General features: G+C 36.3%; 1 protein-coding gene across 1 annotated transcript in view; it reads right to left on the bottom strand.

Annotated features, from left to right (window-relative positions):
• LOC123557436 (E3 ubiquitin-protein ligase COP1-like) overlaps nt 1-16,831 on the bottom strand; it is a 67,145-nt gene that overhangs the window by 10,079 nt on the left and 40,235 nt on the right. The window contains exons 17-19 of the mRNA XM_045348890.2: nt 12,197-12,321; nt 2,274-2,362; nt 554-613 (exon numbers count right to left, since the gene is read on the bottom strand). Coding sequence (XP_045204825.1) covers nt 554-613; nt 2,274-2,362; nt 12,197-12,321 — 274 coding nt within the window. The remainder of the gene's footprint in view (nt 1-553; nt 614-2,273; nt 2,363-12,196; nt 12,322-16,831) is intronic.

Below are 16,831 nucleotides of genomic sequence, written 5' to 3'. Positions count from 1 at the left end.
GGGGCCAGGTTTTGGCACGAACATCATCTATCATGGGGAAAAATTTTTTTCCAAGTAATATTAAAAAACTTATGGATGGAGGGTTTAAAGGGCCGGAGAGGAAAAAGCCCTGTTTACCTTGACCCCAATGTGACCTTACCTTGGTAGGGGTGGTTTTTCGCAAGAACGTCGTCCATATGGGGAACATTTGTGCCAGTAATATTAAAATCCCCTTTATGGATGAAGGTTTTGGGCCGGGCCGAAATTTCGGGCGGGGAGGACGGACGGCGGACAGCGGCGGAATGACGGAAAAGGCTTCTATAGTCCCGAAAGGTTTTCAACAGTAGGGGGCATTAGTGTTTGTACGGGATAACTTACATGTTCTTTAAAGGGGGAAACATTTTTAACTGAAGCATAAAACTCCCTGATAGTCACTTTTCACTGCCAAGCAAGGTCCCGTACCATTTCCCAAAAAAGTCTTTTGGTCCCGAAAAAATTAAAATCCCCTAACTTATAGACTGAAAGCTGTCTAAGACTGGTTACCAAATGAAATTTAAATTTTAAAAAAACTTACTGGTCGCCAGGCAACAGCACTAACAAACTCATTTGCATCATCTTCCTTCTTTTCTTTCTCCTGAAATACGAAATCAGAGAACCAGCTACAGACTTTCAGTGCTTTGATTATCAAAAATGAGTTTCAAGGGCCAAAATGCTGAACACATTTTGTTCAAGTTAGGTGGAGATCGGATGAGAAATATGCAGACAAGATTTGTGACAGAAAGACAGACACACAGACAGGAGTAAATCAATATGTCTCAGAGACATAATCAAGAATTGTAACATTCAATATAGAAGTCTTTGAGAGGGTGTCTTAAAGGTTAATTTAAATATTAATTAACAAGAGTGCAAGAATGTCACAATATACGCCCGTCACAGCAAATTTCTTTACTCTAGCACCTGTATTTGCAAATGGAATTTTAATTTTGTGGTTGTTTAGTAATAACTAAGTGTTTTGTTTTTCTAAGTCCACAAAAAAACTCCTTACCAGGTAGAGATACCTTAAAATACACCTAAAATTGGAAAGTAACATCTATGTTGTACCACAGAAAAGTGGTCTTGGTTTTTCCCTACGGTCAATTATAAAAAAGTTACAATATAAGTTATTTATAGTAACAACTAAGGGAAGTTAAAAAAAAAAAAATTGTTAGTCCTCACAAAAATCTTTACCAGGTAGAGACTGGTCAAAATACACCTCAAAATTGGATGTAGCATGCATGTTGTACTACAGAAAAGTGGTCTCGATTTTTCCCTACGACTAGTAATGAAAAAGTTACAATATAAGCTATTTATAGTAACAACAAAGGGAAGTAATTCGAAAGAAGGGAACTGCGCATGACACTTCGTCTCATGATGGTGTATAATTGTGTCAAGTTACATCAAAATCCCTCCATGCATGAAGAAGAAATGCTTCGGACAAAGTCATTCTTGTATCTGACCTTTGGCCTCTAAGTGTGACCTTGACCTTAGACCTAGGGACCTGGTTCTTGCGCATGACACTACGTCTCGTGGTGGTGAACATTTGTGCCAAGTTATATCAAAATCCCTCTATGCATGAAGAAGAAATGCTCCGGACAAGGTTTTCATTCTTGTATCCTTTGACCTCTAAGTGTGACCTTGACCTTAGACCTAGAGACCTGGTTCTTGCACATGACACTCCGCCTCATGGTGGTGAACATTTGTGCCAAGTTATATCAAAATCCCTCTATGCATGAAGAAGAAATGCTCCAGACAAAGTTTTCATTCTTGTATCCTTTGACCTCTAAGTGTGACCTTGACCTTAGACCTAGGGATCTGGTTCTTGCGCATGACACTCCTTCTCATGATGATGAACAATTGTGCCAACTTTCATCAAAATCCCTCTATGCATGAAGAAGATATGGTCCGGACAAAGTCATTCTTGAATTTGACCTTTGACCTCTAAGTGTGACCTTGACCTTAGACCTAGGGACCTGGTTCTTGTGCATGACACTCCGTCTCATGATGGTGAACAACTGTGCCAAGTTTCATCAAAATCCCTTCATGCATGTAGAAGATATGCTCTGGACAAGGTCTGTGGACGCCGCCCGCCCGCCCGCCCGCCAGGGGCGTTCCCATAATACGTCCCGTTTTTCAAACGGGCGTATAAAAATGAAAACTTGCAGAGACAGCTGTTTTTCTTGTTGCGAAAGACTTTCTATACTAACTGCAATTTTACCATTTTTCTGTAATTCTGATTACAGTAAAATACCACTTACCAGAACACTTCTCACTGTGTCAAATTTGTAAGTGAGCAGCTGTTTTGACAATCCTTTGTAGTAAATGTATAAGGAATTATTCTCACTCCCTAAAAAAAATAACATAACAGTGAGTTATTCAAATCAAAACACAATTGCATTACTCCTATTTCTTCAAATCAGCTTTAAATTCCATAAGCTTTTCATTTTATGTTAAAAACATCTCGAGCAACTGTCCAATCAATGTTACACATAATTTTATTTCTTCATGTTTCACCCCTTTCCCATTGACCCCAGATTTGGAGAGAATGTGCGCAGAAAAATGCTGAATATTATTTGGCAAAGAAAAAAGTAGGCATTTGCTTTATTTGGGACTTTCAATCGACACTGTCAATATTCTATATGGCTAAATATTTCCCTATTTGGAACATTTACGCGTCAAAATTCCAAATATTTAGAATAAGGACTATGTTCCAAAACCTCAAGAAAAAACTCTGTAAATGTATATTCTGACTTACGTAAGCAAAGGAAGACAGAAATAATCAGGTACATAATTGAGATGAGGGTGTGTCTATTACAGACAATACATGATACAATGTCTACAAGAGGGTCATAATGACCCTGGATCGCTCACCTGAGTAATATGAGCTACAGGTATCAAATGTCAAACTGATGCAAAAATATTAAGAAATTAGGTCAGTAGGTCACATTCATGGTCACTGAAAGCCAGTTTTAAGATCAGTGTGCAAACTGTATATGTCACCAAAATTTCAAGGCTGTATCTTAAAAAACAATAAAGTAGGTCGTGGTGGGGCCTCTTTTCACCCAAGGGGCATAATTCAAACAATCTTGTTAGAAATCAACTATGCAATGATACATAGCAAATATCAAAGGCCGGGCCTTGAACTTTCGGACAAGAAGATTTTTCTTTCCTACATGTCTATGTAAAACTTGGGACACCCTGGGTGGGGCCTTTTTTACAACTGAGGGGCATAATTTGAATAATCCTGGTATAGAGGACCACTAGGCAATGCAACATACCATATATCAAAGGCTGAGGCCTTCCAGTTTCAGACAAGAAGATATTTAAAGTTTTTCCTATATATATGTATATGTAAAACTATGAACCACAAGGGAAAGTCCTCTTTTCCCCACAGGGCAATAATCTGAACAATCTTAGTAGAGGACCATAAGGTAATGCTACATACAAAACATCAAATGCCTAGGTCTTGTGGTTTCAGACAAGAAGATTTTCAAAGTTTTTATCCTATACAAGTCTATTTAAACCATGTGTCGCGGGCCTGGGCGAGGCAATATTTGACCCTATGGGGATAAATTGAACAAACTTTGTAAAGGACCAGTAGATGATGCTACATACCAAATATAAAAGCCCTAGGCCCTGTGGTTGTGGACAAGAAGATTTTCAAAGTTTTTCCTATTAAGTCTATGTAAACCATATGACCCTAGGGGGATAATTTGACCTAACTTGATAGAGGACCATTAGATGATGCCACATACCAAATATCAAAGCCCTAACTACTGTGGTTTTGGACAAGAAGATTTTCAAAGCTTTTCCCTATATAAATCTGCATCAACTATGTGACTCCCGGGGCAGGCCATAGTTAACCCTGGGGGATAATTTGAACTAACTTGGTAGAGGACCATTAGATGATGCCACATACCAAATATCAAAACCTTAGCTACTGTGGTTTTGGACAAGAAGATTTTTAAAGTTTTTCCTTTCAGTTGCCATGACAACCAGTGTTCTGCATGGATTTCAATTCTTTGGGCAATTTTCATAGGGTGGCACAAGGATCATTTCTGTGAAGTTTAGTGTAAATCTGCCCAGTTGTTTTGAAGAAGAAGGTTTTTGCAATTTACAATACAGCCATATAGGGAAAATAAACAGAATGGCTTTAGGCAACCTAGGCAGTGTTCGCGTTTACGGCGTAAAAGTATCTAAATACGCAACAAATTTGGTTGGTACGCAAATTTTTCAAGGCCATTGCGTACATGGGACGCAAAGTAAAAACGGAACTGAATGTTTTAATTTAAGGGGGAATGGTACTTTGTCAAAATTTAAGATTTGCTAATAGTCGTATATACCAAAATAAACTTGAAGATATTTCAAATTTGTATCATCATCTTTTAGAGCGATAAACATGCGTATGACGTTACCATGACGTCGCAAACATGACCCGTTTTCGCGCTTTTTACGTCCGTTAATGGTAGCACTAAAATGGTATAAAACTCGATACTACAAACGTATTGTTGGCGTCAATGCATTAGATTATATATCAAACGACAGAATAAAGCAATTTCTTAGTGATCATTAACATGAAAAGGTATTTTCTATCCGAATTTTCGAAGGAGGTTCGAAAACAGACATTTGGTTGTTTAAGAAAATTCAGGGAAAAAATCGCTTCTGATCCATTTTGCAAAAAAATGGCCCGTGGAATTTTTGCCAATTTTTTGTATGTAAAAATTCATTATGTTGTTAATGGCTGTGCCAAAATAGAAAAAAGTTCACCGAAGCGTTTTTCTAGTACAACCGTTTGAATTAGAGCATTGTGACGCAGTAAACAACGTCGCTTAAGACATGACGAAAGCACGTGAATATTTACATTATTAGCCTTATTTTTACACCAGTGGTTGCAAAGATGGTGCTCTCCATACATATGTGGAACTATGTTTTCTAGCGCCTGTATTAATTCAGCTTCTCCTTTTTCTTCAAGATTTATTGAAACTCACTTAGCACTGGAAAACAAGCTTGCAATGGAAATTATTTTCTATTGTTAATTGTTCTTTTAAAAAAAAATATTCAGGACAATTAAAATGTAGAGTAAAAATATGTTTGTACATCAGTCCAGAATTGCTTGCCTCTTTATGCAACTGAGCACGAATATCGGGCTCCATAGCTTTTACAGAATTGCTCCATTTTTTTTGGCATCTGTGAAGTTGACCATATTTAATTGTTTTCGTGTAAACTTTGATAAGTTTTCACACAGTTATTGTTACTTTCAAACATTACATATGTTGCAACAATATTTGTTACTTATTTATAAACTTGAACCCATATAATAAAACAGTTATTGACTGTTAAGCCATCGGATATGATGTGATATTCAACGGAGGAGGACAATATTGACCTCTTCCAGTGAATACCATAGCATATCCAATGGCTCAAGGGTCAATAATAATATAATTTTCAAAACGAAATTAACATAAATAATTGACAAAAAACTCAATAAAAATATTGCTCTTTTTCACTCTAACTTTTAGAAAATTATTAAACTTATATAGCAGTCATAGATAATTATCACTCACACGGGTGTGTTAAATTTACATATATATTATTTTTTATGTGTATTTATATTTATGTAATAAGTTGCTTTGAAACAAACAATATTTTGATGGCAAATTTATATTTATAGATAGATTTATTGATAATATTTCTTTAGTGCTGATATTTACGAGATTATCCCATTTTTGTTTTCATGCAAAAATATAGCCAAGGGAGACAAACAGATACTGATTAAGTACGGCTGTTATATACATTCTTATTACAGAAACACAACCTAAATTATAGATTTGTACCAGCATCGTGTTGACTTGTCAGGAAATTATCAGTAGCGCGGTACGGTGACCTCGGAAAAGGGCGCATAACATGCGAGATTGTCGGCTTATATGGAAATTCCAAATGAATTCATATTATTGTTTGTTTTGATTGATAGAATCCTGTTTTAACGGCCCTTTCAGTATTTCAGTTATGTCAGGCAGGTAGACAAGCTTACTGCCGCTCATTGGCTGTTTTTTATTAAAAATATAAGCATTCTTAATTTATTAAGACCTATTATACAGCCATTCTATTCAAACTTATTCTTTCTAAAATACGTGTAAAATAAAAGCTCAGTACATAATCCAGGATCGGGAACGGATTTAGCATCTTTTTGAGTGATCGTTCTCTAGTGTATACTGCTAGTTTCTATTTGGATCAACATTGCAAACTTTAATATATTTTTTATTGAATTTTAGGAAAGACAATATTGTGAAACAAGCCGCGACGGCATATGGACGAACATTCATCATTCTATATCGTTATGTCGTCATGTAAACGGAAGGGGCATGTCCGTGATGGCATGTTTAAAATTCATAATTTAGTCGTTTCTATTCAGGCTTTTTTCCCCGTCCTGTGCAACAAATAACTAATAACAGAAATATTTAAATGAAATGAGCCGCGCCTTGTGAAAACCAACATACGGTGGCTTTGCAGTCTGGTCAGGATCCATGCTGTTCGCTAACGGTTTCCTAAATTGCAATAGGCTTTAAAAGCGAACAACATAGATCCTGACAAGACTGCACAAGCTGGTGTGGATCAAAGCTAGTCGCAAAGCCACTTTGTTGGTTTTTCATGGCGCGGCTCAAATAACATATGTTAAAACAGGTAGAACGGTATCCATTTATGTAAATGTTTTGACGTGTAATCTTTGCAAACAGTACACGGCGGAATCTTAAAATTCATACGTAACATTCGAATTTTAAAATTCCGTTGTACTGCTTGCAAAAGAAAAATAACGTATATATATAAAATGTCAACTTTTAGGACTGCCTACGTGGTCTGATTCACTGAGATATCTCACTGATGGAGGACTGTAAGTTCGAGCCCCGCTACCGAACATGGCTCTTTATGTGAGAACACTTGGTAGTTTGTGTCGGAAGTTAGGGGTTTAGTACTGGTCGTTCCCAGGAACAATGTTTAAGGAAACTACCCGCCATACTGTTGAAACGAGCGTAAAAACTTGATTCAGAAAATTAATCAACTTTTTTAACAGTCTTATTACCGTTTCTATAAATCTGCCTTTAATTGTATCATTAATACAATTTAAACGAAATTCACATCCGGATAGAACTGTGCGGAAAAGGTTCTGTAAAATCATTCTAGGAGTTCGTCCTCAGACTTCCAATGCTGCTGTTCTTGGTGAGCTTGGTCTTTCCCTCTTTCTGTTATATGTAAAGAGCGATCTCTAAAGTATTGGTTAAATATAATGAAAACTCCCCAGTCACTTGTACACAAAATTTTTATAGAACAGTGTGATTTGTTAAATAACAATATTGAATCTACTGGGCTTCAGCTGTTTAAAAGACAACTGGATATCTTAGGATATAGTTATTTGTGGAATAATCAGAACTATGATATTAATTATATGCCAATGTTAAAACAAAGATTACGTGACCAGTATGTACAAGACTGGAATGATGTGATAAGTAACCAGTCCAAATTGTTTTATTATAGAAAGTTTAAAAAGGTGTACAAATTTGAAAAATATTTAGATGTAGTAGGTAACGATTTACATAGAAAAGAAATGTCTCGTTTTAGGCTTTGTTCTCATAATCTTGAAATTGAAAGTGGAAGATTTTCTGGAGTTGAAAGAAACTTACGTGTTTGTAAACTTTGTACACAAAATGTAGAATCTGAATATCATTTTCTGGTATGCTGTCCAATTTATAGAAATCTTCGTCAAAAGTATGGTATTGTTCAGTCATTTCCATGTATAAATAAATTTGCAAGGACATTATCTTCAAGTAATAATAAAAATATAAGAAATACAGCCAAATATGTATATTATGCTATGCAATTAAGAAAGGAAAAACTTACAGATATTGCTGCTTCTTAATGATTAATATATATATTTAGAACCTATAGTTGTTTTTTTACTGTATATTTTGTGATATCTTGGCCATCCTTTTTATTTCTGTAAATGGCCAAAGGTATATTGTATATGCCGATATGCCAATAAATCTGAATCTGAATCTGTATTTTAATTATCCCATGCTTACCTAATGCAGCTGCAACGTTTATTAAATAGGGGTTCCGTAAAATGCCGTAGCATTTTAGATTTTACATTTTAAAATGTAGTACACTATATAGACCATACTTAGTTTCGGAAAATAGGTTTTTTCCAGTAAAGTCTTTGTTTTGAGTTTAACACCATTTTTTCAACAGTTTTTCAGTCATATAACGGCGGGCTGTTAACCTAACCAGTTTTCCTGGATTCTGTACCAGTACAAACCTGTTCTCCGCAAGTAACTGCCAACTTCCCCACATGAATCGAGAGTGGAGGACTAATGATATCAGACACAGTGTCGTTCATCAAATAGTCACGGAGAACATACGCCCCGTCCGAGGATCGAACTAGCGACCCCGAGATCCGTAGACCAACGTTCTTACCTATTGAGCTAAGCGGGCGGGCTTCAGTAAAGTCTTTTTCCGCATATTTTGCAACCATTGTCAAATACATTACCAAAATATGCATAATCGACGATTCTTCTATTTTGCTTTTCTCCGTTTTATTATCACTCCCGACACTCCCTTTCTTCAAAAACTTAACTTTTCTAGCCTTCTGAACTGTCCGTATTTATCGCGACTTATTTTAGAGAGCAGCTGAGTTTGAAAAAGGTGCATGAAGTGGCTATTGAAATGAACATCAAGAACTTCTAGTAATTTAAAAGATACGCACTTTTCAATGAAAATATTTTGGAATACTGCATGTTATGAAATGTGTAATATTTTTACGATTAGATTGAAATATTTAATTCATGTCTCATAACTGCTTGTTTATAGGTTTCCAGGTAGAATTATGACAAGCCATTTAAAATAAACACATGTAACGTTACATAACGATTACATGTCTTTTAAACGACGCTGCAGTAGTCAAGTTCAAACGGTTTTTACTACAAAAACGCTTCGGTGAACTTTTTCTATTTTTGGCATAGATATTAACAACATAATGAATTTTCACATACAAAAATTTGGCAAAAATTCCACGGGCCAATTTTTTGCAAAATGGATCAGAATCGATTTTCTTCCTGAATTTTCTTAAACAACCAAATGTCTGTTTTCGAACCTCCTTCGAAAATTCAGATAGAAAATACCTGTTCATGTTAATAATCACTAAGAAATTGCTTTATTCTGTCGTTTGATATATATCTAATGCATTGACGCCAACAATACGCTTGTAGTATCGAGTTTTATACTATTTTAGTGCTACCATTAACGGACGTAAAAAGCGCGAAAACGGGTCATGTTTGCGATGTCATGGTAACGTCATACGAATGTTTATTGCTCTAAAAGATGATGATATCAATTGGAAATATCTTCAAGTTTATTTTGGTATATAAGACAATCAGCAAATCTTAAATTTTGACAAAGTACCATTCCCCCTTAAAGACAACAAATACTAATCACGATGTCGGAATCCCAATTTCATTTTCAGCAGCATTATTTTCTAAAAATAACACAGAGTGACGTAGCCTGTAGTCATTCAGTGACATATTCAGACTGGTTTAGCGTACTGATCAAAATCTCTACTTATCAATGTAAATTATATGGAAACAGTCCAGGTACTTCTTGCATTGCAAACCGAAAGTAAGATGGAGTCTCCGGCAAACGCGAACACTGGTTTTATTTTTCAAAGCAGGGCTTTAGCTAGAGGTCGACATGAGTGAAATTCAAGTCGCCGAATTTTTGTTATTCATCCACTAACAGCCTATTGTGGTACAGCATGTTGACACTTTACTCGAATACACATGGCATAATTTCGCCTCTGTCTTCTGATACAGAGAAGTTTGAAAGCAATTATAATGGTCGCTGACACCTTAAATTTGATCAACTAAACAGTAGGGATTTAGAGCGCTCTATATTACATTAACTTGTACATTCTCCTTTGACTTTTCAAAAAATTATCTTACCTTGAATAATTTCCTTAATTCCACGTTATTTGAATCATTTTACTCCGAACTTAGAAACATATCACTGACACTTTCTGTGACGAAAATAACCTTACTGAAATTTACACAAATTTCTGACAACTGCTGCAGAAACTGGGTTAAACCACAGGAGTCTGAAATTCTATCAATAAGACCATAGAAGTCTATCTTTACAAAAAATACCCCCTGTATATATAAAATAAACACCAGGAATGAAACGTCAAAAACCCAGGGTCCACTGAAAATACGCACGGAACACAGGGTGATCGCAATTTAGCGAGTGTAGTTAAGAATTAACACTAAAATACACCTACCACACTCGACAGCATTCAAATCTGATACACTTCACAAGAGTAATCAGATATTTTCTGAGGTTTTCTGAGATTTTCAGCTGTCGCCGAAGCCATTCGCTGACGTCACAACAACAACAACAATTACAGCCCCGAGATAAAGATAAAATACTTATTTTATCCTTTAAAATTTGTACATCGAGTAAATAGGTATTAGAATATTTATATGTTTACATCAGTCTATAATATCCCCTAGATTCCTTTTGCAATAAAAAGATAATTTACAAAATTTGATTGGGAAAACCTGTAAAGGGAGGTTACTCTTGGGATAATCCATTTTACGATGCAGAGGAATATCTAAATTTCAGTAGTAAAATTTGATACTTGGTGTACAATGACTTTTTTATATGAATAGAGCAATATGAAAATGTCTGTTATGTTATTTGAAGGTAAGACAGTACGGGAATTGCTACTTTCTGTAACTGTTGTTATTGTTGTGACGTCAGCGAATGGCTTCGGCGACAGCTGAAAATCTCAGAAAACCTCAGAAAATGTCTGATTACTCTTGTAAAGTGTATCAGATTTGAATGTTGTCAAGTGTGGTGGGTGTATTTTAGTGTTATTTCTTAACTACGCTCGCTAAATTGCGATCACCCTGTGTTCCGTGCGTATTTTCAGGGGACCCTGGGTTTTTGACGTTTCATTCCCGGTGTTTATTTTATATATATAGGGGGTATTTTTGTAAAGATAGACTTCTATGGTCTTATTGATAGAATTTCAGACTCCTGTGGTTAAACATGATTGACAACTTTTTCTTTTGATGTGTGCCCACATTAGGGGATCAAAAGGACCGTGTTACCCTTTGTGTGACGTCACTTCTGCTGATGTCATGATGGCATGTATTTAACTCACACAGTCAGTTCTAGTACAATATTGCTTGTTTTGACTAAACATTGCAATAGGAGCTTGATTTATTTTTTGCTGGGCTAATTTTAGAATATGAAATGATCAAACTGTTTTGAAATTGTATTCATAGACCTAACTAAAAGGTGTTTGGTTTTGGCAGTGATTAGGAATTTAACTGGAAAAAAATACTTAGAATTACAATTTACAGTCAGTAATCACATTATATAAATTCACAAGAATGAGAAATTAGATTAACAAGGATAAGAAAGCAGATTCACTGATCTTTTCAGTTGGTTTGTTTTATAATTTGATAGACTTGAAAAAAAAAAGATTTAAACAAAGAAGTGCCTTTTTCCGTAAAATCTTAGTCTAGTGCTTAAACCTGTTAAAGTAACTATTAGCTGGTCAAACCCATTATATTTGATGTAACTTTGTAGATTCCAATATTTTTATACCTCTTATCAGAACTGGAATGCATTTATGAAGTTAAAGAAGAGGTGTTATTTATTGTGAAACATGGACATTTGTCAATATTGTAGCCGCAAAACCTGGGACTCGACCATATTTGGCTGGGACTCAACATTTTTGGGAGTACTGAGTCCCAGGGACTCAGTGAAATTTTCAGAAAACGCGAACACTGCTAGGTCACCTAAAAATCGTTTCTACAAAATAGTTTCGAAATCTGGCTAATAGTTTCTGACAACAATATTTTCAAAGTTTTTCCTTTCAGTTGCCATGGCAACCAGAGTTCTGCACGGAATTAAATTCTTTAGGCAATTTCTAAAAGGGGCCACCAAAGAATCATTCCTGTGAAGTTTGATATAAATGTGCCCAGTGGTTCTGAAGATGAAGATTTTTTACAAATTGTTGACAAATGACTCATGACGGACGAATGACATTCAGTGATCACAAAAGCTCACTTTGTCACTATGTGACAGATGAGCTAAAAAGGCAGAAAAGATGAAAAAGTTTTGTACATACCACATGCCACATAATCACCATCAGTTGCGAGGCCAACAAAGTTTTTCTCATTTATATGCCCGTTAAATGTTCTAACTGAGGTAGGCTTTGACGTGGTCCATAATTTCAGCTGGGAATCTGTAGACCTGCAAACAATAACCATGATAGTAAGTTTAGCTGGACTTGATATACATTACACATTGCATTGCATTGCATTGTATTACAATACATTAAATAACATCACACCAGAAAGTCAGTATTGTTGAAACAATAGGAATGTAGATCTGTAACTGAAACAAGCCACTTCATTAACAGACTAGGATAGCCTTATACATGTAGGATTGTACATTCCTTTCAAGGTAATTATCAAGTTGCACTTGTAACTGAAAATTGCCATTGTTATAAAAGGCTGTACTGCCAATCAGTCAATAAAAGTTTAAATTAACAAATGGTGTTTACTTTTTTTACATAAAAAATCTCTTTAACAACCTACATATCGGCACCAACAAATAGTTTTACAGTTTTGTTTAATACCACTAGAAGTTGTATGGCTACTTTCAAGCTGCAAATGGTGCAAAGAAGACCAAAAGTGTCCCTATTGACATCTTTCAGGGCACAAACAGGCACCCCGAGTTGAATCAATGACCTTTCATAAGCTAGATAGATGTCTTACTCACATGAGTAAAATCCTACTCCCCAGGGTCAGGTTTCGAAACCATAGCAGTGCTAGGCAAGTGACTCGAAGTCAAAGAGGCCCCTGCTATAGTATTTTATCAACAATTTACCTTGAATATCATTACAAGAGGACCATGATGGTCCTGAATCGCTCACCTCTTTCCACATGACCCAGTTTTGAGTATGACGTCGTTTTTTCTATTATCTGACACAGTGACCTAGTTTTTGAGCTTGTGACCCAGTTTTGAACTTGACCTAGATATTATCAAGATAAAAAATCTGACCAATTTTCATGAAGATCCATTGAAAAATATGGTCTCTAGAGAGGTCACATGGTTTTTCTATTATTTGACCTATTGACCTAGTTTTCGAAGGTACGTGACCCTGTTTTGAACTTTACCTAGATATTATCAAGGTGAACATTCTCACTAATTTTCATGAATATCTCATGAAAAATATGGCCTCTAGAGAGGTCACAAGGTTTTTCTATTTTTATACCTACTGGCCTAGTTTTTGACCGCACGTGACCCAGTTTCGAAACGGACCTAGATATCATCAAGGTGAACATTCAGATCAATTTTCATGAAGATCCATTGAAAAATATGGCCTCTAGAGAGGTCAAAAGATTTTAATAATTTTAGACCTACTGACCTAGTTTTTGACCGCAGTTGACCCAGTTTCAAACTTCACCTAGATATCATCAAGCTGAACATTCAGACCAACTTTCATACAGATCCCATGAAAAGTATGGCCTCTAGAGAGGTCACAAGATTTTTATTATTTGACCTACTGACCTAGTTTTTTATGGCACGTGACCCAGTTTCAAACTTGACCTAGATATCATCAAGGTGAACATTCTGACCAATTTTTATGGAGATCCATTCACAAGTATGGCCTCTAGAGAGGTCACAAGGTTTTTCTATTTTCAGGGTTTTTTTTTTACGACTGGGGGAAGAGGCCCCAGCCTGTCATTGGGGGAAGAAAATAGCGCGCGACGAGCAGTTTTGGGGGATTTTTCCACTCAGGGGGGAATTTACAATTATGCATAATAAACACTTTAAACTATGTTTTTATTACATATTCTTGCAACTTTTAGCAACTATACACACTGTCACTTAGCAATAGATGGACTTGCACTAATGTTCACTTATCATTGTAACAAGGTGGGTGGGGAGAGTTGAAATGCTCAAATCATTGAATATTTAAAGGTCACATGCTTTTATTCACAAAAAGTCATCATATTATTATTAAATGCATACTTTTGTTGGCTTTTTATTTCAATTGTACTAGAAAATCTTGTAAGAAAGGATAAAAAAAGTCCGAAAATCACGATCGCGAAAACGTGTGACAAATATGAAAAAAAACGAAAGCAAACATTAAAAATTCTTGATAAAATTTCATCTTTTCACCAGAACTATTCCATACTTATAATATCTGATTACTTAAAACATTTATATTTTATTTTGCTCTAGCAAAATACCTCGGCAAAGATAATAAATTTGCGTAACGGCCGACCGGCTTATTTAATCGAACCAAGCACATAAAATAATTACTTTAAATTAACAACACATTTTACACAATACAGCATAAGCTGTTACCGCTAATTAACAAGAGGTACAAACACGATAATCTGACGCTGCATTGTTTATCAATCATCTATATTACATACTGATGATAACCACGTGTCAGTCGGCGCGTGGAGTGATTGACATCTGTCAGTAGCTAATTAACATACGACGCTCCGCCTACTGTCATACTTACGCTGGTGTCGACAAACAGTATGAAGTTCACTGGGATTTTGATTGACAAGGGGCAGAGCTTTTGAACTCGTTACGCATCAAAGAGTATTACCGCGAGACAAGCAGACGCCCACGGCATATTATGTGCGGGTCAGATACGAGTTTTTATCGATTTTCGCTGGTCAAAACCGGAACCTCGGGTCCGCTGAATGCTCTTCTAACATTTTTCTACTATTTCTAAAGGTTTTCACACCCATTTAAAATTGTGAAAGACCGTCTGCAATTGTGAACGGGTCTGATATTTGGTCGGGAAAATCGCTGGGAGTAATCTCCATTGCTTTGTTTACGGTTTTGGAGGGGGGGAATTTCGGACGTAGGGGAATTTCGACTGCGGTAGGGGAAATCCTTGGCTGTGGGGGAAATCCTCGGCTGGGGGACAAGGCCGATATTCGGCCTCTGCTATAGAATAAAAAAAAACCCTCATTTTTAGACCTACTGACCTAGTTTTTGACCGCACATGACCCTGTTTCGAACTTGACCTAGATATCATCAAGATGAACATTCAGACCAATTTTCATACAGATCACATGAAAAATATGGCCTTTAGAGAGGTCACAAGGTTTTTCTATTACTTGACCTACTGACCTAGTTTTTGACCGCAGTTGACCCAGTTTCAAACTTCACCTAGATATCATCAAGCTGAACATTCAGACCAACTTTCATACAGATCCCATGAAAAGTATGGCCTCTAGAGAGGTCACAAGATTTTTATTATTTGACCTACTGACCTAGTTTTTTATGGCACGTGACCCAGTTTCAAACTTGACCTAGATATCATCAAGGTGAACATTCTGACCAATTTTTATGGAGATCCATTCACAAGTATGGCCTCTAGAGAGGTCACAAGGTTTTTCTATTTTCAGGGGGTTTTTTTTACGACTGGGGGAAGAGGCCCCAGCCTGTCATTGGGGGAAGAAAATAGCGCGCGACGAGCAGTTTTGGGGGATTTTTCCACTCAGGGGGGAATTTACAATTATGCATAATAAACACTTTAAACTATGTTTTTATTACATATTCTTGCAACTTTTAGCAACTATACACACTGTCACTTAGCAATAGATGGACTTGCACTAATGTTCACTTATCATTGTAACAAGGTGGGTGGGGAGAGTTGAAATGCTCAAATCATTGAATATTTAAAGGTCACATGCTTTTATTCACAAAAAGTCATCATATTATTATTAAATGCATACTTTTGTTGGCTTTTTATTTCAATTGTACTAGAAATCTTGTAAGAAAGGATAAAAAAAGTCCGAAAATCACGATCGCGAAAACGTGTGACAAATATGAAAAAAAACGAAAGCAAACATTAAAAATTCTTGATAAAATTTCATCTTTTCACCAGAACTATTCCATACTTATAATATCTGATTACTTAAAACATTTATATTTTATTTTGCTCTAGCAAAATACCTCGGCAAAGATAATAAATTTGCGTAACGGCCGACCGGCTTATTTAATCGAACCAAGCACATAAAATAATTACTTTAAATTAACAACACATTTTACACAATACAGCATAAGCTGTTACCGCTAATTAACAAGAGGTACAAACACGATAATCTGACGCTGCATTGTTTATCAATCATCTATATTACATACTGATGATAACCACGTGTCAGTCGGCGCGTGGAGTGATTGACATCTGTCAGTAGCTAATTAACATACGACGCTCCGCCTACTGTCATACTTACGCTGGTGTCGACAAAACAGTATGAAGTTCACTGGATTTTGATTGACAAGGGGCAGAGCTTTTGAACTCGTTACGCATCAAAGAGTATTACCGCGAGACAAGCAGACGCCCACGGCATATTATGTGCGGGTCAGATACGAGTTTTTATCGATTTTCGCTGGTCAAAACCGGAACCTCGGGTCCGCTGAATGCTCTTCTAACATTTTTCTACTATTTCTAAAGGTTTTCACACCCATTTAAAATTGTGAAAGACCGTCTGCAATTGTGAACGGGTCTGATATTTGGTCGGGAAAATCGCTGGGAGTAATCTCCATTGCTTTGTTTACGGTTTTGGAGGGGGGGAATTTCGGACGTAGGGGAATTTCGACTGCGGTAGGGGAAATCCTTGGCTGTGGGGGAAATCCTCGGCTGGGGGACAAGGCCGATATTCGGCCTTTGCTATAGAATAAAAAAAAACCCTCATTTTTAGACCTACTGACCTAGTTTTTG

The sequence above is a fragment of the Mercenaria mercenaria genome, chromosome 15 (genome assembly GCF_021730395.1).
Source record: "Mercenaria mercenaria strain notata chromosome 15, MADL_Memer_1, whole genome shotgun sequence".
Taxonomy (NCBI): Eukaryota; Metazoa; Mollusca; class Bivalvia; order Venerida; family Veneridae; genus Mercenaria; species Mercenaria mercenaria.
Note: the sequence above shows the minus strand (reverse complement) of the source record. Positions and strands in the feature narration are given on the sequence as shown.